Source organism: Charadrius vociferus, unplaced genomic scaffold (assembly GCF_000708025.1).
Source record: "Charadrius vociferus isolate BGI_N301 unplaced genomic scaffold, ASM70802v2 scaffold298, whole genome shotgun sequence".
Classification (NCBI taxonomy): domain Eukaryota; kingdom Metazoa; phylum Chordata; class Aves; order Charadriiformes; family Charadriidae; genus Charadrius; species Charadrius vociferus.
Window position 1 is genome coordinate 5,052,857 of NW_009649936.1, and position 24,040 is coordinate 5,076,896.

At 36.8% G+C, this 24,040-nt stretch overlaps 1 protein-coding gene across 1 annotated transcript in view; it reads left to right on the forward strand.

The window, feature by feature from the left end:
• Positions 1–8,838: 8,838 nt before the first annotated feature.
• TRAPPC10 (trafficking protein particle complex 10) overlaps positions 8,839–24,040 on the forward strand; it is a 35,701-nt gene continuing 20,499 nt past the window's right edge. The window contains exons 1-10 of the mRNA XM_009891386.1: positions 8,839–8,842; positions 9,936–10,017; positions 10,720–10,855; positions 11,975–12,171; positions 13,921–14,116; positions 15,244–15,355; positions 16,395–16,642; positions 18,896–19,042; positions 20,991–21,105; positions 22,950–23,026. Of these exons, the coding sequence (XP_009889688.1) occupies positions 8,839–8,842; positions 9,936–10,017; positions 10,720–10,855; positions 11,975–12,171; positions 13,921–14,116; positions 15,244–15,355; positions 16,395–16,642; positions 18,896–19,042; positions 20,991–21,105; positions 22,950–23,026 (1,314 nt within the window). The remainder of the gene's footprint in view (positions 8,843–9,935; positions 10,018–10,719; positions 10,856–11,974; positions 12,172–13,920; positions 14,117–15,243; positions 15,356–16,394; positions 16,643–18,895; positions 19,043–20,990; positions 21,106–22,949; positions 23,027–24,040) is intronic.

Consider the following 24,040-nt stretch of genomic DNA (forward strand, 5'->3'; position numbering starts at 1 on the left):
GGGGGTGGTGGGCGGCTGTGGGTGCCGGCCCTCGGGGCTGGGGGGCGCGGCGCCTGCAGGGGGCTGTTGGTGGAGGGTGTCGCCTCATTACTGGGTTCCCCCCCTGCCTCTTACCAGACACACACACACCCCCCGTTTTAGTGGCAGTGGGCAAACTTGGGTTTGTCTCTCTATGTTTGTAGTAAATAACAAAAACGAATGTCGTGCTTGCAGGGGCTTAGGGGAAGAGGTTCAGCTATGACAGTAAATCTTAAACCTCAAACTTCTTGCCAGCGAGCTTTGTGTGGTTTTGCTCAGGGTGAGAGAAGTCATGAGAAGTTATACGTCCCCTCTGTGGCCAGGAGAGATTCCCACCGATGGATTCCCACTGACATTATAATTTAACTTCTGTGCTTTGGTTTCATCTCTGAGACAGTTTGTTTAACAAACTGGATTGTGTGGTTTCCAGCGATGAATTAGTTCTTTTAGGTGTCAGAGGCAGGCAGCTGGGACATGTCCGCTCTGCTCTGGTCCTGATCAAAACCGTGAGCTCCTGTGTCTCTACAGGTATAGAGGGTTGCACACAAAGTTCACTTAAAGCAAGCACGTGAACTACATCTATAGTGCTCTTAATAAAAAAGTAAGGTGAATGAGATCAGCATAAAGAATTCTGGTGTTGTTTTGGTTTTTTTTTAACAAAATGTAACCAGTGGCTGTTCGTTCTTAGTCAAGAGTGTCTCTGTTGATAACATAACCAACTACGTATTTGCACCTTATCAGTAAAACACTGGGAAAGCTTTGTGTGCATGTGAAATAGAAACTGTTTCACAGGTGTGTGTTGTCTTATTACAAAGTAAGCAACTAGTGATGGTTAAGGTCTTAAATGATACTGGTATTTAGAAAAAATATCCAACTGTAACCTCATAACTATAGTTATGGAACTCTGTGTGTATGTATATTTTCTTCAGACTATTTTATAAATATGCTTTCTTCTTTCTTAAACTTTTTCTTTTTTTTGGATGCAGTTCATAAACTGAAGTCAGTGTTCTCTGTACTGAGTCTTCTGTACTCACCTACTTCAAGACTTTTGAAATCCATTTCACTTCAGGTTTAAAGTCAGAAAAATGTACCTATTGGAAACATCTGAAGGATACAATTCCCTTCCTTGTTGCTGTTATGCTACTGTTCAGGCTGTGGTGGATTGTTTTTTAGATTTGCTGGCTTTGTCTTGTAATCAGTGTTGGAGAGTCTTGGGTTGGGGGCGATGCTGCAGCGGTAGGGGTACATGTCAGTCCTTGCTGTTCTTGTGTGATTTCAGTAAGTAACATATCTTTCAGTCTGTTGAAGTACATGCAGTTTTACCTCAGGCTTGCTTTTTTGTCGGTAAATGCAGAAAAGGACTCTGGCCTCTGTGCGAGGAAATTTTCAAAATTTCAGACATTAAATTTCATGAAGTTTCGGTCAAGCCCAATTATCTGATATTGAAAAGAATATTAATTTCATATAGTGAGTGTACTTTACGGTTGCAAAATGTTTTGGACTTATCACCATACAGTATGGTAGCAGCATACTTACAAATGAGATATGAGGTGAACATTATGTATCATTTGTATGCCTTGCTCCTGAACTAAAGGAATAATTTCTGGGGTTGTGAATAACATGACAATAGTATCTTTACTGATATGGCCTAGAACGCCTTGGTCTGAAACAACCTAATTCAGAAAATAAGGCTAATTGAGCAAAAATGCTCAGAGATGACCTCTCTGATGAATGTAGTAAGGGTGACTTGCTACCATTTTTAAACTAAAACATTTGCTTTCAATGAGTAACGCGTTTTGCTTTAGCTGCTTTATTTTCCTTTTTTCTCTGTCCAAAGAAGTGGAGTACTTAGAGACCATAGTATTTCAAACAAAAGCATTCAACAGAAATTACTTACTTGTTGTAAGAAATTTCTTACAACAGAAATTACTCTTCTGAGCACTATATTGCCGGTGATTTATGAGGAGGTGAAGCTTGGTCTTCCAGGAAAAGGAATGTTGGCTCAGTATTGGTTTGTTGGACAATGCGTTCAAAGCCACGGTACTAGAAGCTGTTCAACAATTACAGTTTATCTTTTGTTTGGTGGTTCTGATTTCCGGCAGTTGGAGTTGTCTGGGATGACTGCCCCACCTCGCAGGTGCACACAAGGAGAAAACAGACCTGCAAGGGGATGGCTAGTTTGTGATTATATGAAGGAAGAGTGAAAGTTAAGTGAGGCTGTGTCTCAGAACATAAGTATTTCCTCTTGTTAGAAGTTTTAGATTAATCTCTGTCAGGTAAACATTTGTATCATGAAATACTCCTGTTAACACTTAGGGTTTATTCTTAATAAGGGAGAACCATAGAGAGAGTTGTGTTTGGAATGAAACTTATTTTCAACACTGCATACCAGAGATGTTTTGTAAACAAATGTTTTTATCTAGTTGAAATAAATATGACAGTACCCTGAAAGGAATGCTTTTTTGGCAAAAAGAGTTATGCTTTCAAATCTGTGAGTTAGTTGGTATTGTAACAGTAGTTATTTGCTATATTGGTACAGTCCTGAACTCAGCACTGTATGTATGTACAGGCCTTGGCCTATAGAATAAAAATGGCAATTTCCACGTGGCTTGTATATTTGATCCTAATTGCAAATATAGTTTTTGTCACTACTTTTTTCATGTTAGTACTGTAAATTAATAGTTTTGTACTCAGGATTTGTCTGTAGATACATTAGCCTTGTATTTTTGGTACTTCTATTACTGGCAAAACCCCATAGTTATAATAGAGAGTTTAGATTAATAGAATTCAGCTGCACAAACTGTCTAACCAAAAACTTCTAAATACTTTTTCTCTAGGCAAACAGACAACCCTATTTTGTAAGTTTGGAAAAAGTAGTATGTTCACGGAAAGATGCTGTTCCTTTACTTTTTTTCCCCCCTTTTCTCAAGATGGCAGCATTCTGTTTAATATTAAATCATTCTTGTCAGTTATTAGTTTGAATCCTGTTTTTATACTGTCGGTCTTACTAGATTGTAAACTCACTGGGGAGTTTCACTGTCCAGCTGTGGTTATGCTCACTCTGACGCATTACCTTGCACACTCTCAATTCAAGTTTGTAGCAATTTATCTTCATTGCTACCAGACCTTGCATGTTTACACAGCATTTTGAGTCTGCTTCTAGCTTTCTCACTCCTGTAGAAATACTATTTTTAGCATCATTAATTGTTTTTTATTTGAAGAGGGAAGTTGAGTGTTTGCATCAGACATCTTCAACTTGGGCAGTTTCTTTGCAATGTTGACTTGGAATAATCTTTAAAACAATGTAGATTACTTTCCTAGGAAACCTAAACAATGTTGCTTCCTTGTCATGAGTCCTATTTGAAACTTTAATTTGAGAAAGTCTTTGGAACTTTAATATAACATTCTTGCACATTATATATCAACCAAGGGTACTGGTGAAAGAACTCGTCCTTTTGTAGCTGCTTCGCACTTAAATTTTTAGTGCTGTCTATCCATATGAAGAAGTTGAATACTGAAGACAATCCTGCTAAATGAAGTAATTAATAGGTTTTCCAGAGCTTTCCTACCAAGCTGATCTTTTGTAATTATCTTCATGCAGTTGTTGCATATTCCTTATCAGCTTGTAGTATCTGTTTATATATTGTATGTGTGCATATTTGTTCTCACTGTTTTAGTACAATGAATTTTATATATAATCTTTGGAGAGAATGGGATGCATGGCTTTTATCTGGTCCATGTTCAGAATGTGCTGTGATACAGCAAGAGCAAACCATCAGCAAAATCATTGTAGGCCCGAGAATGGAAAACGTTTGCAAATATCTACAAGAGCAGCATAAACAGAAAAGGTTAATAAAAGTAAAAGGGGGGTGGGAAGAACTTTACATCTTTTTTGAGTGACAATAAATGCTTGCAGTTAAGAATATTGTTCTGGGTCTGGATGAGCTTGATTCAAAAGTTGTTCTGTTACTGGTAGGTAGATGCAATAAAAATTGTACCAACAAGAAGCAGTGTGTAGCCCAAGTGATTAGAATGATTTGCTGCTAGTGAGACCCTTTAAACAACTATAGCCTATAAATGCATTCTCCCTATTCTCAAACAGGACTCGTGTCTGCATTGTAAGTCATCACTATCTTGTAGTTGATCCAATATTATTCTGTACTTAAATATCTGATTACGTATGTCGTGTAGAAGCAGCAGCATATTCTTGTTAGTGTTAACCACTATTTTACAAATTTAGTAATGCAGCAGTAAGTAGGGATATAAAGTTTTACTAAAAGGATTTTATTCTGCAGGCTACTAATGAATCAGCTAAGATTTTTATACAGCAATTAAGCTGTCTTATATTTCAGTTTTTAGACCTCTTTTTAAAGTCAGCTGGGGGGAGGAGGACGTTTAGAAGAAAAAAATAAAAAAAAAAAACATCAACCTTCCAAAACTTCAGGTGGACCCACTTATTATAGGCTATGGAATTATGAAAAAAAGTTTCACAGTAGAGCTCTTTGCCAGTGGAAACAGAAGTGGGATCAGAAAGGTTAGCCGTGACTGATATTTGGGCATAAAAACTAAACAAACCCACACCAAAGTGCAGTCTTGGCATTGAGCTCTTTTAAAGGTATTTGAAGCCTTTTATCTCAGTTGACTGGGTTTGTCATTGGTATCAAAGAAAAATATTTGTCTGCTTTAGTCATCTGACCTCAGGAGTTTTCGTTTTACACTGCCTGTGTAGTTAGTGGGTTGGTATAATTTCCTCTGGAGGAACAAATTAATCGTAAGATAGTCAGATACTGCAGTGACAAAGCCCATAAGCAGCTAAGAAATTTGGAAGGTGTTAGAAAAAAATAATAGATTCTTGGGGATTTTGGTGTTGTGTTTTGGGTTTTTTTGTTTTTTTTTTTTTTAGGCAGGCATCTAACTAAAAAATGTCAGTATTTTATGGTTCTTCTGTATCAGACAGCTACCACAAAGAGTGCGTGTTCCTCTTGGGAGTGCTGGTAAGGTGGTCGTTCTGGTTCTCCTATCATTCCTGTACAGATTTGCAGCAGAACGAGTGTCCTGGACAGGGGTAGAGAGAAGGGAGGATGGCTGCATTGACTTGATCTACCAAAACGTCAGGGAGAAAGTCAAGGAGGAAAGAACAGAGAAAAGAAAAATCTGGCACCAATAGCATAAATTTTTAAAAAATAGTAGTTTGAACATTCATGTTGTCTTCTGGAGCTGTATTGACTAGGATGCTCAGTCACCTTTGCATTAAGGTGTAACCTAAACAAAGGGTGTTTTGGCATTAGGTGCACATTTTAGTTCTTGGCTAACGTAATTTTAGGATTTTTTTGCCAGGATTAGGTTTATGGTTATGAGCGGCTGTATAGAGATACAGCCTGTCCTTGAGCAAAAGAGATAGACATTCTTTACTTGGTTTACGTAACAAGCTTTTACAGCCAGGTTCACAATCAAGATTCTTTTGAGTAAGTTTTTGTTCCTCTTTTGCCTGACCTGGCTATCTTTACGTTTTGGATATCAGTTTGGTGGACATGAAATCTTTGAAGGTCATATAAATGTTTTTTAACTTATACTGTCTGATTCAGTGCTTGATTTAGGCTTATTGTAAAACCCTTCTAAGGTTCTGCTGCTGTATTTACATGTGATTTCTGGACAGATACTTGTTTGTCTTAATTTGTTTGTGAAGTGCTTAAATAAGTGGCAAAGGGCATGCCTTCTGAACTTTGTAATGTGGAAAGAAGGGAAACGTGCTTTTTTCTTTCTTCCTTTTCTCCAAAAGTGTTTCTGTTTAGTGTGTATCATTTGAGCATTACTGCTTTCTATTATTTTGTTAGTTAAAATAAGTTTTACTACTTCACACAGAAAACCATCCTATACGGGGAGTGGCATCACTTAAAGAATTACTCTGTTTTTCTGAATTTGGTGTGTGTGTTGACATCCAGGTGGGTAGTAGATTAATTCAGCCGTTCATGGTTTAAATGCTGGGACGGGTATTCTAGAGGCTACAGATTAGCAGTTTTTTTCTATTCTAAAAAAAAAAAATATCAAAATACTTACTAGATTTATAATATAAATTAGACAAGCTGTAGAATATATGTTTAAAATGTACATAAATATGAATAAATTTGAAATAAATCTATTAAATCTAATTAGATTAATATGATTTATTAAATGTTTCTGTTAACTAAACTTAATAAAACACAAGATGTGCACTACTTACTGTGTTTTAATTGAAAGGATGATTCTTTAATGTTACTCCCTAGTTATCTCTATTAGGAGATTTAGGTCTTATTTAATTCTGTGAGAATCTGAAAGAAAAAACCCTTCTGTAGAAGGCCACAAGGTTTTGGTAATAATAGGATTCCAAAATTACCTTTCTTTCCCATTTACACACATCCTTCCTTCTCCTTTTCACCTGTGTTTGATCATCCTTTACACTTTGGCTAGGAGCTTCTTTCCTCCCTTACAGAGGATCCTTTGAGTGAGGGCTTAGTGTTGAGATCCATCCACTGAAAAGAATTTGCTGTGATACAGTTGTACTTGGGCATCCAGCCACATTGGTCTGTTTTTTGGGGTGGGTTGGGTTTTTTTTGGTGTGTGTTTGTTTGTTTGTTTAACCCACAAAAAAACCCCACAAACCCAAACCAATCAACCAAAAAAACCCAACCAAAACAAACGCCTCCCCCTACCTCCCCCTCACCACCCATGCCAAAAATACCCAGCAACTACAACAAAATCCTTGAAGCAATTCTCAGACTTTTGCGCAGGCTTTTGGGGTTTGATGTAAGTTTGAATTCCAGGGTCACTTGTATTTTTGGAATGTTTCATTCAAAATATAGAATTCAGTCAGATAGAAGCAAAAATTCCTGTAGTGATATGGTTTGGGTTTGGTTGGGTTTTTTGTGTTGTTTTTTTTTATACATACATATTTTGGAAAGTAGATCATGGATGCAACAACTACTAATGCTTCAGAGGCATATATACAGAAGAGAATGAGACTTCTACTATGCTTAAGGTCTCTTGAGTGAGAAGAATCTTGCATGCAACAACTCCAATACTAGAGTGATCTTTCAGGGTTTTTTTTCGTTCTGTTGTTTGGGAAGGTTGTGCTCTTACTGTCTACTGACTGTGAGATGGTCCTCTCCCTCCCCACAGTCCAGTAGCAAGCAGTTAACAATTCAGCGTGCATCTTGCCAGTCTCATGGTCGTTACAAGTCTTTACTACTAACTAATCTTGATGTTTGTCCTGTTTCAGTGCTGTGTTAGTGTTGCCTGCTGATAACTTCATTTTTAATGTTCTTGAGCACTTCAAACACGCTTGATTACAGGGTCTAGTTGACCCGAACCTGAAATGTTATAGTCCTTTGGGTGTTTGTAATATGTGGTAGCAATGTTTGGTTTGTGCTCAAAAGACAGCCGATGTGTTTTGCATTGAAGGTTTGTTCTCCCTTTTCTTCTAATCCTAGAGGATTGTCTTGCCTTGATCATAAAACACATTCTTATGTGTATTTTATATGCCCTCAAAACCAATGCAGGAGGAAAAATTGGCTGGTTTTAGAGCAAATATATCTTTCTTAAGCTGCTAACACAACGTGGTTGTCTGGAATAGAAGGGTGCTTAAACATTATAATTTAGTAGTTCCTATGTATTCTGGAATAATCCTTTTCACTCAAGATGCTGAATTCTGAAACTTTTTTTGTGGCATACATTGGATTTTTAGGTGCAGTATAGAAAGAGCACTTTGTTATGCTCCGAAGGTAAAATACGTAGTTCTTGCAGTCAGGGTCCAAGCTTCATAGGGTGTCATTTTGACGTGGTCATCATACTGTTGCTGAATCAGTAAGCCATATTTCCCTTTCTATGGGCAGTAATGAGTTGCAAATCAATAGACTGTTCTCCCTGTCCTCGCTCATAGAGTTGTTATAACTTGGTATAAGACAGCATTAACACAATGACTAACACTTGCTTTGGTATTCATTTTAGACATTCGTTTATAGTCTTAAATGAGATTTGGTATGGTACACTTAATTCAGACAGAACAGGATGAAGGTGAAGAGTCGAGAATAAAGTGCTTGTTTAGTAGCTCTCTGAAGGCTTAAGGCTAAAGCAGTAATAGTAGAGTGGGGTGGTTTTTTTGTTTTGTTTTTTTAAACTATTCCAGGAAATTGTATCACTGAATAATAGCTATTTTGGTCAGACGTTAGAAGATCTGGTTTTGCTAATTCTGGCACCTAATCAGACTCTTTAATTTATTCTTTAATTATTATTGTGCAGTGATAGAATTATGCTAGTGGACAGTAATCAAAATAATATATATGAGAAAATTGGGAAAAGGTGAGTGGACTAGAAGAGGGTTTCCAAGCCAAATTAAAGCGTGCTAAGCTACTGTGGAGGTAATTCCTGGCTGCGTGGCAGAAAATGGGATTGCGTGGTGTGGCGGAGAAGAAAAGATGTGAGGTACTTCTCTAGCCTTAGCTGCCTGTTCCACAGGAAGTTAAGATGAAAATCTGTTCAGGTTGGGCTATACGATGGCAGATGATTATAAAAAGGAAACTGGTGGAAAACTACCAGGAAATAACAGGCATATAGGCAATTCTGCTAAAATCTTATTTGGAAAATGTAGCAGTGGGGCAAGAGTAGAGTCTCCATAGGAGGAAATAAAAGATGGTTTTGGAATCAAATTGCATTTTCTGGTAGAAGAGAATGCAGTCAGCCAAAGGTGAAGCAGTAAGGAGGAAGTACAGGGAAGGATGCAATAGCTGTGATAACTCAGGGCAACATGCAGATGAGAGATTTTATAAATGGTACCATTAAACTAGTATGGGTGAGCTCATTCTCCCAGATGTAGAGAGCGCACATGACATAACAGATTTTAGAACTATGATCAAATGCAGTGGCAAATATATTTTAGACCTTAATCCCTTCTCATTTGGATGTGTTTGTTTGCCAGACATCAAATGCCATGTCTTCTGTTTAAGTATCATGAAAGACTATTTGGGTCAGTGTCTGACAAAGCACCCTGTTCCAGAGTTTACCATCTCTTTGCTCAAAGATGCTGGTGACCATCGGAAATAGGAATAACTTACTTTAAGCCTGTCTTTTTCTTGTTGTGTCCTCCCTGTACCCAAAGGAAAAGAACAGAATTTAAGAAATGATATTCATAAGCTACTGATAACTTTTTTTTTTTGTATGGTGAACCCTACATTTTGTTCCATCTTGTGTATAAGTAGCTATTCCAAGGGCGTTGCATTTAATGCAGTTGTTCAAAGCCCAAGTGATTAAAGCCGGACCACGGATCTGTGTGTCAGCGTAGGGCCAGCTTCAGGGGACCTGCACCGTGTTAACAGACCTGATGTTTCTGAAGGCAGCAAGGACAGCGTGGTGGCAGAAAGCTGCTTCGTATTAACAGCAGCCCCAGAATAATGGGGAGAGAGGAATCAAACCCAGTAAAACACAGAACATGTGCTAATGCTAATTTTCTCATGGTAGCCCCAGCTACAGAAGGGATGTGAACCACTTTCTAACAAGTCTTCTGGTTTGTGAAGGCTAAATTCTTGAGGTTTTTCAAATATAATTTGTTTAGCCAACGGCTCCAGCTAAGGACTTGCTTGTTTAGTTTTTAGAGTTGGACCAGCTATATGGATGATACTTTATTTGGTATATGGATTATGTAGCTATGTGGAAAATCGTAACAGACGTTCTAACAGTATATGTATTACGTGCCTTGTTAAGGTCTCATATTAGGTCGTGAGAGCATGTGACTTTAAAAAAAGTCTAGTTCAGTGCTAGACTTGAGTTTCCATGTAGCAGACAAAATTACATCTTTTTATTGAAAAAACAAACCATTAATAGAATATCTTATTAATCTCTCTTCTATAATTTGCACGTGGTAATAGATTAATGCTTTTCACTTTTAGGTGCTGGAGATCAGAATTTATTTACTTCCTTATATCCTACGCTTTCTCAGCAGCTTCCTAGAGAACCCATGGAATGGAGGAGGTAAACTTACATTTTATTCTGTGATACTGTTTCAGTGTGTGTTTTTAGACTTGGTAAAGTTTGTATTTGTTGTGCTCTGAGAAGCTTTTACCGTAAAGTGAGTTGAATATAACAACTGACTTGAGGAAAGGAGAGCTTAGATAATCAAGGTATACTTTGTTCAGGATGATCATTTCCACTCAGCTATGTTGAACTTCAACTAAAGAAAAATGATAGTAATGCTGTGTTTCTCTTTTTGGTTTTGTGGTTTGTGGGTTTGTCTGGGTGCGTGCTTTGATGTGCTTTGGCAGCCGTGTTCTGAAAGTGACATGCTTTCTTCTTAATGAGAATATAGGTAGAACTTATGTGGAATTAGGTACACTTTCCTGCAAGAAGTTTTGTATGGCACATTGTTTTCTGATTGGAAAAAAAATTTGGGGAATTTTCTTATTTGGAATTTTCTACTTTTACAGGTCCTAGAGATACAGAAAATCTTTTAATGAAAGCTGAAAAGCTTTAAGCTCCTGTTCTTGCGAAAAGGAGCATCTATCTCATTTCAAGTGATACCAAATTTAATTAACTTTATGCAAACTGCAGTAAGCATAGTTTGAGATTCCAATACCATAGTATTTCAGTTTAGTCCTCTTCCCCAAAATACATGTTCGTGTTTTGTATTCTGCTATGTATATCTCATCCACTGATTTCATTTTTTAAACTTTGCAGGTCTTACGGCCGCGCTCCGAAGATGATTCATCTAGAATCTAACTTTGTTCAGTTTAAAGAGGAGCTACTGCCCAAAGAGGGGAATAAGGCTCTCTTGACTTTTCCCTTTCTTCATATTTATTGGACAGAATGTTGTGTGAGTATTAGGAAAACATCATGAAAGACTGACTACTCAGATTTAAAAATGAAATTGTTTTGACTTTCTACTTCTGTTGTCTGGTACTTTTCATTTGCTTTCAATGCTTATTTGAACAATTAAGTCTGCATTGCATAAGCTTGCATACTCAATATTATTGGAAACAAAACTTAGTCAGCCTGAGTACTTTTTACCATAAGCAGTATTTCTTTGTAATGTTGCTTGACACTAAGAGGACAGGCTTTTGAATAATCTGTTTTCAGTACTTCGTCACGAAAAAACCCAGGATCTAGGAGTGTTACTGCATTAGCACAGCACACTTGCTTCATAATACAGAAATGTGTCCAGAGTATTTCAGTTAGGATCTATTCACGAGGTTAAATCGTAAAACATGTATTTTTTTCTTTAGTTCATCTTCTGTATGTGTCAGGTATTAGTTCATGTCAGCAATCTGAACTGGGCAAGATTTGGAATGTCTTAATCCTGTTTATCTACAGTTCACTGCTTTTTGGTTGGCCTTTGTTAGGAATTAATTATCCAGTTGAAGGACAAAGGTGACATCTGATCTGTGACCAATCAAAAAGTATCCATAACAGCCTTAAGGGTTGTCTGAAATGATCTGTTTAAAACCAAGCCAGAGGCCAAAAAAGTGCCAAACAACACCTCTGTGTGTTTTTGATTTTTATAAAAAAAGCTGTTGAACAGGTTAAGATTTGAGTAGTGTCAGAAGGCACAAATGTTACGCTTCAGTTGCTATGTGAGAATAAAACAGTTCAGCTTTGTAATTTCAAAGATGTTTTTGTTGTAAAGTTGAAAAATGTGTAAAATAAGAATTTAGATTATGTTTAAAAATCTTAATTTCAGTAATCTAGAGAATGATAATATACTAAACGCTAAGATATATTTGCTGTTAACCAAAATACTCGAAATAAATTAAATTCGAAGACCAAAACCTTGCTATACTTTACCTCATTTGATTTTTTTTTTCAGTAAGTGAACTTATTGTCACTAATTCTATTTGATACGTCTTTCTGTTTGTCTTCTGTCGGAACAAAATTTGCCTTTTGAAATTGTTCAGAATGTCTGTTTGATTTGATGATTCACCACTTCTCATCCCAGGACACGGAAGTGTACAAAACTACAGTCAAAGATGACATCACCAAGTGGCAGAATGTTCTCAAAGCTCACAACTCGGTGGACTGGCTAATTGTGGTAGTGGAGAGTGATGCCAAGAAAAAGAACAAAACAAATATCCTTCCCCGAACCTCTATAGTAGATAAAATAAGAAATGACTTCTGTAACAAACAAAGTGACAGGTAAGCATTCTTTTACTTGCAGATGTTTTAACCTTTTGACTGGTATGCTGATTCAAAAAGTCAACCCTATGTAACAGGTTCCTTGCTCATTTAAGGACTTTCCTTGATGTCCACCATTCAAACTGATGGTATCATGAGACCTATGCTTTGAAGAAGGCTGGAACAAGCAATAAAGGGAGAAGTTTATTTTCAGTTCTTCCTGGATTCGTGGTGGATTTGAACTGTGTTTCAAAAAGCTTTCAAGTATCTCCTCCCTGGCTAGGAGAGGTTTAAGGGGAACAGTGTGGTAATAATCAGTTTTTAGAACTTCAGGGTTTTTTGTTTGCTTCAGTGCTTTTAAAAATGTTACCAAAATTGCAGGTAGTGGGAGTGAGGTGAGAGAGGAATATGAAGGCAACAGGGCTTATTTTTTTTACCATTGTACTTTCTGGCTTCCACTTAGTCACCTTTCTGCTGTGAGATAATTGACTTAAAGCCAGTTTTTTCAGATGTTTTTATTCTACGGAAAATAATAATGAATATGTGAAACTGTTTCTGCTTTCATTAAAGTCAGCAAAATACGCAAATCTTAATTTGGAACCAACTTGAATAGGCAACTGTCTTCCTTATTCTGAAACATTGCACTGAATCTGTTATATATATTATCCTTTTTTCTTTTAAGCTTAAGAGTTAACTTTAAGCGGGAGATTTTCCTCCTAAGAATGAGTGACAGGATAAACATTTAAAGTTGAAAAGAGTAGATGGAAGCACTCATTGTACCTTGGTGTGAGGTGACGGTGACTGGCAAGTCAGCATGTTATAACATGCTGTACATTGGCAGCACTTTCTTTGTAGCTAGACGGTGTTTGGTGTGTTACAGGATTATTTGGGGAAATAGTTTGAACAACTCCAAATCAGTTTGCTTTTGGTTTCTAACTGATTGATTGGCTTAGTTTAATGATTTTGCTGTAGGATAAGATAACTTTTCTAACCAAAAGCGGTGTTTTACTTAGATGAGAGATTTTCCTGCCTTTAGAGATATCGGTAGTTTTTTGAATGTTACTGAACTGTGGTAGAAAAACTAAAGAAAGAAAATGCTCTAAGAAAAGACAGATTTTTTTTTTTTGTGATTTAATAGGATCTCTTTATTCATTTATTTTCTTATAAAAGCAGTGGAAGTTTTAGCACATAGGATGTGTAAAAACAAATTGAGGTACTGTAAGAATATATTATGGAGGATTATTTTAAGTGACTTAGCAAAGGCTGACTGTATGTGATCTAATGGATCTTGATTTGTATCTTGCATAATCCTTGCCAGAAGTAACTATAATTACCTTTCTGCTGATTTGTATTGCTAAGCAGATTTTTTTTTTCTTGGATGGCTACAGCATTACTTATGTTTAAGTAATTGGAATAACATATCCGTTATTTGCTTCAAAATAAGTAAAAGCTTTATAGTACTCATTTTGTGGAAAACACTTAACTCTTCTCGTGAACTATATCACAGACTTAAACATACATGGAAAAGTTTTTTAAAAAACACCAAAAAACAAGCAAACAAAAAAAACATTCTACAAAACCCCAACATACCCGCTCCCCGACAAACAAACATAACCCCCAACCTCGCTTTTTTCCTCTGATTAGTGTTGAATGAAAACCTAAATTTTGTTCACTCTGAATCGGTCAGGTATGCACAGTATTCAACTGTGCATTTATATGTGAATTTTATGTTTACTTCCTCAAAAATAATTTTTATCAATCTCTTTACAGATGTGTGGTACTTTCTGACCCTTTGAAAGACTCTTCCCGTTCTCAGGAATCTTGGAATGCCTTCCTGACCAAACTCAGGACGTTACTTCTCATGTCTTTTACCAAAAACTTAGGCAAGTTTGAAGATGACATGAGGACTTTGAGAGAGAAAAGGACTGAGCCAGGGTGGAGCTTCTGCGAGTATTTCATGGTTCAGGTAAGAGTTTCTTTTTATTAAAGAAAGAACTTAAGTCCTAGTTTCAATAATGGCTTCTTGTTGTTGTTGTAAGTGGCTTTCTGGTACTTTTAATGGTCTGCTCATTCTTTGAGGGTTGGGGCAGGAAATATGAAGACTGATATAAAAGCAGCATTTTTAGATCTTGTTTGCAGCAGGTTTGTGTTACATTGTAATACAGTGCTATTACAGAAGCAGAATCTTTTCAGGCTTGTCAAAGTTTTATCAACCTGAAGCAGACAAATTGCATCTAGAAAGCGTTTTAGTAGTTGCTCTTGAATTTTCGGTGAATGTCCCATTACTGTGCCTGGGCAAAGACACTCAAACTTGTAATTGGTATTTAATATGAAGGTTGCTATGCTTTCTTTGTTTAGATTATTGTCAGAATGGATGGAAGTGATTTTTAGAAAAGTGTCTATTTTGAAGTAATCCATATAGAGAATGCCTTGAATTCCATCTTTTAATATTTCTAAATATGTCTTTGTTTTAGCTGGTATAGATAAAGGCACGAAACTCTTGTTTGATAGAATTAAAGGTCTTGATTCCTTTGGAATTTTCTGATCCTTGTACAGTGCTGATCTCCACACCAATTCTGCCTCATCTTCATGTCTTCTTTGACTTCATGTGCTACCTCTTGCATATGATATATCTAATTTTCAGACATTTTCTCCTTACCTCTTTGGCCTTCTTCTCTGTGTACAAATGAACCTTTATTGATACTGCAATTGGTGCCTTTGTAGTGTAAACAGAGCGAGAAAAAATTATTGCTAGTATGGGAGATGAGTTTTCAGCAAACTTTTTTTTTTTTTTTGGAACTCTAACTTTTAATAGATGGATGAACAATATCTTGTAGTGAATCAGGACTTGGATACACAACAGAATTTACTGACATAGCTGTAGGACTTTATCTTCTTTTGTGAATCTCCTTGTGTTAGAAAGAAATTACGCATCTGCTACAGTGCAGTTTTTCCTGCATGTGTGAATACTGAAAGGGGAAGAATGTTGAAAAAAGTAGTTCCTAGAGCTCTATGTATGGATGGGCGCAGGCTGTAATACCAGACATGACTAATATCAGTAACGTGCTCCTTGTATTACTTATGTGTCAAAAGGAAGAACTGGCCTTCGTCTTTGAGATGCTGCAGCAATTTGAGGATGCGCTAGTGCAGTATGATGAACTGGATGCCTTGTTTTCTCAATACGTTGTCAACTTTGGGGCTGGCGGTAAGTGTCTTAAAATGTTAAATAAATGTTAAGTGTATTAATTTTCTTCACTATGCTTCCGCTAAACAACCCAGTGCTTTGGCTGCCATGTGTGTACATGGGAGAAATAGATGGTACGTTGCAGTGAAGACATACTAGGCAGTTTGTGCTCTTGTTTTATGCTGTATGCAAATTCAGTGCACATCAGCTATAGTCTACTAAAGCTCTGCTTTTCATCTCTGAGGCTTGGAAGCAATTTTTAATGAAAACCTGCATTTTGCTTTTACTCGATGATTGTTACAAACAGAGCCCTGAAACTCTATAGTTACCTAAATATGGATCTGGCTGGAATACAGTTGCTGTTTTCACAGCTCACTGCTAAGTTATTCAATAAAGAGCTTCCTGGAGAAATGCATTTGGTTTTGCCTCAAATTACATGAGACATTTAGTAATCACTACAAAACTGAATAGAAATATGTACTTAATCTGCACTACAGAAAATTTAACTTTGTCTTCAAGCAAAATTGAATTGCAATATTTCTGCAAGAAATATCAAATAATTTTAAACTGTTTTAATGAGCTAAAGCATATGTTGTTATATAACAGCTTTTGTCAGGTATGTGTTATGAGTCTGATAAAAATATAGTGCAGGAGTAATTGCAGTGAAATATATTTTTCCTCACTGAACCTGATGCTATACCTGAAAGTGAGGGGATGTCTATCCATGATGGCTGAGTAACAAATATTTGAGTAGATAAAGCTTGGTTTTGAACTTCAGGTAGGCTTAATTGAAGAAATGCATTTCAAACTGATTGCCACTATACTAATAACAAATATGCAATTAAGACAAAATGCCTGTGGGGTTTGAATGTTCAGTTATCTACTTAGCTGTGGAAGTTCTGCTGTTTTTTGTTTTGTTTTTGAAGTTAAGACACTAAGTCATTTATCCATATGATAAACTTTAGAAAGAATAAGCCAGTTCACAGCCTCTGGAGAGAGGAAGAAGAGGCTTTGATAGAAAGCAGTGATTGATGCTTGGATATTAACTTTATTTACTTAGATGGTGCAAACTGGCTGACGTTTTTTTGCCAGCCAGTGAGGAGCTGGAATGGTTTAATTCTCCGAAAACCAATAGACATGGAGAAGAGAGAGCTAATTCAAAATCAAGAAGCAACTCTACTGGACTTGCGTAGTTACCTATTTTCTCGCCAGTGCACGTTATTAATCTTCCTGCAGAGGCCATGGGAGGTTTCCCAGCGAGCATTGGAGCTTCTTCACAACTGTGTGCAAGAACTCAAGCTATTAGAAGTGAGTCAGTGTAATATATTCCATTATGTGAATGATTTTATCCAATGATGATCTAATAAGATTTTTGAAGTTTAGATGTCGGTAACCAGAATACAGTAAGCACTGGCTGTGAGTTATCAAAATGATGCTGTAATAACAGATTGTAACGGTGCTACAGTTGAATGTTTCATCATGAGGATGTCTTTGGAAAGAAATTTGGAGACATCACATCCGAAAACCAAACCTGTATTTAGTTAAAGTATTCTAGTCTTCACCTGGAAAGTTAACTTCTTAAGCTGGTAGGTAATTTGTCCACTTCTTTCTTGGATTTATTACCAGTCTCTTGAGCTATAGTTCCCATTATTTAAATCTATAGCAGTGTTGTCTTGAAGAAAATAAGGCAGAGTGGTTAATATGCTGATATGCAGGCTAATAGTCTGCACCAAAAAGCAGTTTTGAACTAGAAACAGTATCTACAGTAGGGCTTCTTAGTGCCTTGCAAGTTGGATGCTGCTTTGATTACCTTTTGTGATTCTTACTTTGTGATTCCTTTTGGTGCCCAGTAATACTCTTCTGTGTTATGCATGTGTCTCTGGCTATCTCTTTCAATGACAGAAGAAAGGGATAGAAACAAGTGACAGCATTCAAAGCTTTTTGTCATGTTGCATGTGTCCATGCTTTACCCCTCCTTCTTCCATACTTTAGTTTCTGCTGGTGGTTTTTAATCTTTTAAAGAGTCTTTATCAGGGATGTTGTACACTGATCGTCCTCCATGTATGACTGCAGATGTCTATGAATTGAAATACAACTTTAAGAACAGTATAGTGTGCGTGAGAATATTTCTAGATTTCACCTGGTGACTCATCCATGTCCTTAATCCCGTGGGTGTCTGGTTCTCTGTAGTTTTATCTGTGCTATCATAACAGTAGCTGCTAACTTTTGCCTGTCTGACATTGTGGTAGTAAGTTCCATCTGTTCGTCTGCATTTAGAAACAGAAAATCTACTTCAGATGCATTGCTGACACCTCCATGTATTCTAAAACTAACATGTAAATCCCACAGATAGTATATTTCATGTGTGTGTTTTGTGGTTGTTTTTTCTCTTTCTGAAATAAATACATGCTGCCTTCTAAATCTCTGAAGGTACTTCCTGCAGTTCCCCTTTTGCTCCACCCCAAGTCTGTCCTGTGCCTCCAACATCCAGAGCTCTTCTCTGTGCTGTCTCTTATTTCTGCTGTTTCTGTCTTGATGTGGTGATCCAAACTGAATGCAGGTGTTCGGGCTGTGAGATAGTACCACTTATTTGTGTAGTTATCCCTGTTGTGATCCTTTTTCTTAATACAGGCTTGAGACAACTGAACACATAGCAGAAGTCTGTGCTGCAAAACTACTCTGTTTTGATGATCTTTCTCTTCCTGAAAATTCTTTCAGAATTCAGATTTTTTCCAAATGCGTTGTGCTTGCATGTTGAACTTTACTGTCACATTAGTTAATTACCTAGTTTATTATGAGTTTCAAGACTTTGATAGTCTTTCTAAAAGGAATATTTTTGCATTGTTTATGAACAGGATTTTGCGATGCCATTGTTGTGTTTATATTACAGATCTTTAGTTCTTGAAATGTTCTAGTATCAAACTCTCCTGTCTTTCTCTATCATGTCATGACTGATAATCCCATGTTGGTGTCTCTTCTTTTTCTTTTTTTTTTTTTTGGTTATTTGGCTGATTTTAATTTCATTCTTTAATTGGTTGTCCGTGACAGATGTCTTGTCCTTTGATTAACAAACTTATTGTTGTGAAGGAAACTTAGAGTAATTTCTTTTTTTTTCAGGTGGTTGTTGTTTTTTTTTTCAGTCTACTTCTTAGTGTACTTTTAATTTCGGTCTCAGTTAAATCTAATGTCTCCTTAGGAAAGTAGTTGCATATTTATAGACACTTTTCCTAACTCTGCTTTCCTTAAGCTTAGTTTCCAAATTTTTTTAATTTTTCCAAGTACTAATACCTATTAGTCGTCTTTTCCTTCTCTTTCATCTTGGTGAATGTATCAAATCTAGTTAATATAATCGCTGTTTAGTTGCTTAGCTGTCCTTGTTTCATGAACTAATATATATAAATTTTTCAGGAGGCAGTGAGAGTTGGCCTGTTTTTTGTGTATTCTTAAAGTAAGCTCTTCCAAGAGATTGTGCTACGTTGTATCACAAAAAGTATTTTCCTGAAGTATTTTCTCATCTGACTAATGTTTATTTCCCAGTTAATTTTATCTGTTGATCTTCAGGTCTCTGTTCCTCCTGGAGCTTTGGACTGTTGGGTATTTTTGAGTTGTTTGGAAGTCTTACAAAGAATAGAAGGCTGCTGTGATAGGGCTCAAATAGATGCAAATGTTTCCCACACAGTTGGCTTATGGAGCTATGCCACTGAGAAGGTGAGTAAATGATGTGTTGCAGTTGTGGTATTACGGTTTTGAAGTAGACCATTTGTTTCTGTGGTGCAGATTTTACACTTTTTATTGTGGAATTTAATATGGGGTTTGGTATATTGTCTTGTCTAGATGAGACATCCAGGTTTATATCTACTTTTTCCACTGTCAGATGAGGCCTGGGAATAATTCTTTGTCTGTGTGTGTGTTCTCCCTCACCCTCAACTAGTTTGGTAATGACTGACTAGTTAAACTCCAGAACGAACTCAGTCCGTGTCAACTGAGAGAAGGATCACGAATTTCAGTTATAGCAGAAGAGGCTGCCCAGATTTGGATGCATTTACCATTATAAACAGAGATTACTGCAGTGTGTTTACATAGTTCACTATTTCTTCAGAATGTTAGTATGGTAGTAATAGAGCTGTAACTTCTCCTGAAGATGTTACCCTTGGCGGCTTGTGAAAGAGGCAAATAAGTAATAATTTGCAACTTTTCAGTTACCATGACTTACCATAAAGTAAATGTTGTAAAGTGGCCTTTTCAGTTTGGTTAAGCCCCATCCCTGATTATGTGACTGCCTTTTCAAGTTCCGCTTACTCTGTTTCTATGAAAGAGTTGGTGTCTAAGGTTGCTACTGCTTTCCACTGTTGAAAAACAGTTTGGAAAGATCACAAACTCCAGAAACTACTGAAATAGCATACTGTGATCTCTGTGAGTGTTTTTGAAGACCAGTATAAGCTTGTCTTCATGTTTGCACAGACTGTGGAATATATTCTGTTTATTTTAGTCGTAGTTTGTTCATATTTCAGCAGACTTAGGAATCCTCTAACTGACCCTAGGAGATCCTCGTCTTATTACAAAAGCATAGAGAGAGAGACAGTATCACCTTGATGAGTTACTGTGTTTAAAAAAAAAAAAAAAAAAAAAAAAAAGGCGGGGGGAGATCAGAATAAAGGAAACAAAGAATTGTTTAAAGTGGTGATGGGTGCATCAGATCCTTCCCATGTTCCTTACATGTTTCTGTGGAAGGTATGTACCTGAGTTGGGAATGTCCCTCCCATTCATGGCTCTTATAACACAAAGGGTAATGGGGAAAAATTGTAGGATAATGAGTAGCTGAATGAGACTGAATGAAAGAAATTGTAGCAGCTAGTGACAAAATTAAAACGAATTAAAAAAAAAAAATAATGGCCATCCCCATTTTATATGCTGTACAGTAATATGAGAAGCTGAGACCTTTTTTTTGTTTTGCAGGCTTTCCTTGGTAGTTGATTAAGTTATTCTAAATGAATTAACCAAATTACCAACAGAACTGAACTTCTTTAAGACAGTGTCCTCTGCTGACTTCTGGGTATCAAGCATACCAGCTGCTGTCTAGAAGGGGTTTAAGGGGTTTTATGGTAGTTGCGTGGCACTGTTTTAACACTGCTAGCTATGCTAATCATCTCTTTTTCATGAAGATTTTCACCTGAATACAATACTTTGCGTGAATTTGCAAGCTTGTCTTATCAGTGTACTGGAGACTGCCTGCATTTCTTGATTATATAGTTTTGAAAAATATAAACACAGTTATTAGAAGTGATCTTTGGTGATAACTGCCAAATATCTCAAGCTTTGTCCATGTTTATATGGTAAAACAGAAGGATTTATTCTGATCAGGTGTTATGCACGTAGGGGCATGTGTGTCTATACACGGGTTCCAATGTCATTTGAGCCAGTAACTTATATGCAATTTAATTCTTAATAAAAATTAATTTCTACTGTGAGAATAACAGCTACTTTTGAAAGGTTCTCTCCTTTCTTCTCATGAAGCAACTTTAATGCAGATCTTATAAGCAGTATAATATGACAGCAGTGGAAATGTCTTGTTTTGTAGGAATGATGTACTGGAATAAAAGGAATTTTATATTGATTTTGTAGCCTATTGAAAGCAAGCATCTGGTTTCTCTTATAGTTAAAATCTCTGGGTTATCTGTGTGGACTTGCGTCAGAGAAGGGACCCAATTCAGAAGACCTTAACAGAACTGTCGATCTGTTAGCAGGGTTGGGAGCAGAACGCCCTGAAACAGGTATTACCCGGAATGTATGCATTCTGTCTAATAACTGACATTGTCTTAAATACATAGCATAAAAATACATCAGTAATAATAATTTCCAAGTATCCCTACATATTTATATATAAAAGTTGATAAACTCTATTATATCTTATGAGTTCTTTTAATTGGGATTCTAATTGAGAAGTGGCTGAATATGAGCCGGCAGTGTGCCCAGGTGGCCAAGAAAGCCAACGGCATCCTGGCTTGTATTAGAAATAGCGTGGCCAGAAGAAGTAGGGAGGTGATTGTGCCCCTGTACTCAGCACTGGTGAGGCCACACCTCGAGTATTGTGTCCAGTTTTGGGCACCTCAGTACAAGACAGATAACGAGGTGCTGGAGCAAGTACAGAGGAGGGCAATGAAGCTGGTGAAGGGCCCAGCAAACAAATCATATGAAGAAGAGCTGTTGAAGGAGCTGGGACTGTTTAGTTTGAGGAGGAGGCTGAGGGGAGACCTCATCACTCTCTACAACTATTTGAAAGGACACTGTAGAGAGGTTGATGCTGGTCTCTTCTCACAGGTAATTAATGACAGAACAAGAGGGAATGGCTTCAAGCTCCAACAGGGTAGATTTAGACTGAACATTAGGACAGAATTTTTCACAGAAAGAGTGGTTGGGCACTGGAATAGGATGCCCAGGGAGGTGGTTGAGTCACCATCCCTGCATGTGTTTAAGAGCCGTTTAGATGTGGTGTTGGGGGATATGGTGTAGGGGAGAACTTTGTAGAGTAGGATAGATGGTTGGACTCGATGATTCCAAGGGTCTCTTCCAACCTAGACAACCTAGATTCTAATGTGTGTCTAGTGCTTCAAATTATCAATGCATCTCCGTACTGTTGCAAGCATAAGTTTGTCCCCTAATGCTCCATTTATCCGCATTTAGGTAAAGAGTCTTGAACAGTACTGTTTTTTAGTAAAGTTTTTACTGCTTTCAGACAAGTAATAAAATCATTTGGAAAAGAAATGGGACGTCCTTGACCTGATACAAATAGATAACCGGCAACTCAAGCTACAAAGTGATATTATTTGAGTGGCTGAACAATCAAATTTATTTACTCCTTGTGGATTTTATCACTCACAAAGATATTTCTGAAGGGAAGAAGCTTTCAGATGTTAAATATGCTAGAACAATTAGTATCTGTGAAGCATTAGCTGACAGGCTGATGCTTCACTTGCTCTTGCCGGTATGATGATGTATAATTCTTAATTCAGTGCTATGCTGCCTGTTGTATTCATTTAAAATGGGGGCTTTTTTCTTCTAGAAATACTGACACGTATTTGGTCTGGCAAAGACTTTTAAATTGAGCAAGCTACTTCAGAAAAAAACTTGGTAACTTGGTCTTGCTAACGATTTTCCTTTGAAGTACATTGTTTAAAATAGTAAAATATCTTTAAATTACAGTATACTTCTGTCATGCTGATTTATAAATACAGGAGTGGAGAACTGTAAGAATATTACTCTTGGCACAATATGGTATTTTAGTACAATTGTGTGTGTTTCTAGATTGAATAAATGTTATGAAATATTGTGTGGAGAAGTTAGTACAGTTGCTATATTGCTGCTTGCCCTGCTACCCTGAGCATCGCTCACGTGTATGCACACACAGAAAGTTGCGAAACAGCCTTTCTTGATCTTATTTTAGAGCCTGGGGAAGAAACTCAGGATCTGTCCCTGAGTGTTAGTGACATTGCCCACATAAAATTAGTTTTAAGTTTTCCCTCTACTTTCTACTGAAGGAAAAAAAGGGGTGGGTGGGTGTTATTAAAATAGGAATGTATTTATAAGTGACACCTCTTGTTCTGCTTTTTTTCTAAAGCAAATGCATCACAGAGCCCTTATAAGAAACTTAAAGAGGCCTTATCATCTGTAGAAGCTTTTGAAAAACACTACTTAGTAAGTATGAGTTTTGATTATTTAGAATAGTTTTGTGTGTTTACATTATAGATTGAATAGAGCCAAAATTTTCAAACCTTAGAAGATAATGTTGAGAATGTATATCTGTATTTTGTTATCAAAGGTTACACACTGCACAGAACAAGGCTGATGTGTTTTACCACTGGAACCCTGTATGGATCCAAGTTTCAAATATTTGGATTAACTTCAGTATTTATTGCTATGAGTTAGAGGTTACTATCTTTTAGTACATATACTTAGTTACTAAAGCCAATGTCATGGTTATCATATTCTGCTGTCGCGAGTTCAGAACTAATTGAATCTTCCCCAGAAGAATATTGATGTGTGAATTCAGCGTCCTTTGGAATGGTTTAGACTTGCATCTTGTAACATGGTTCAAGTTACACTGTTGAATTTTCTTACATAAAGCGGGGGACACCTGTGGATAATAGGGTTGGAACTGGCATAGATTGAAACATTAAAATTCGTGTTGTGCTTTAATATGCATGTTTATTTCCTGATGGTAAAGATCTGGGTTTTTTTTATAAAAGATTGTTAAATAAAAGAAAAAACCCTGGCTGTCACATGAGTGTGTTTGGTATTGGGGGGGATTAGTTTGGCAGGTTTGGGGTTTTTTTTTTTTCTTAAATACATTTCCTCTGAAATTTCTTATATTTGCAGTGCTGTTAAAGTTTTCTGGGGACAAGTTGGAGGAAAACTGAGCAATTTTTTTAATCTGAAAACTAGGTGGTACTTATTTTTAAAAAGTTTTATTGAAAGAAGAAGTCTTAAAAGATTTTGTCTGAAGATACCAGGTTTCATTTTTATATTTCATTTCATTATAAGACTATTTGGATAGCTGGACCAAAACTAAAATCTTCAGCTGCTAACTGCTCTTGCATATTCAGTTCCAACTTCCACCTGAAGATGTCTGCTAAATTCAGCAGTATCATCCTAAATTTAAGAAACGAAGTGGGATCTGCGGAGTTTGCCAAGGAAAGAATTGGCATTCCT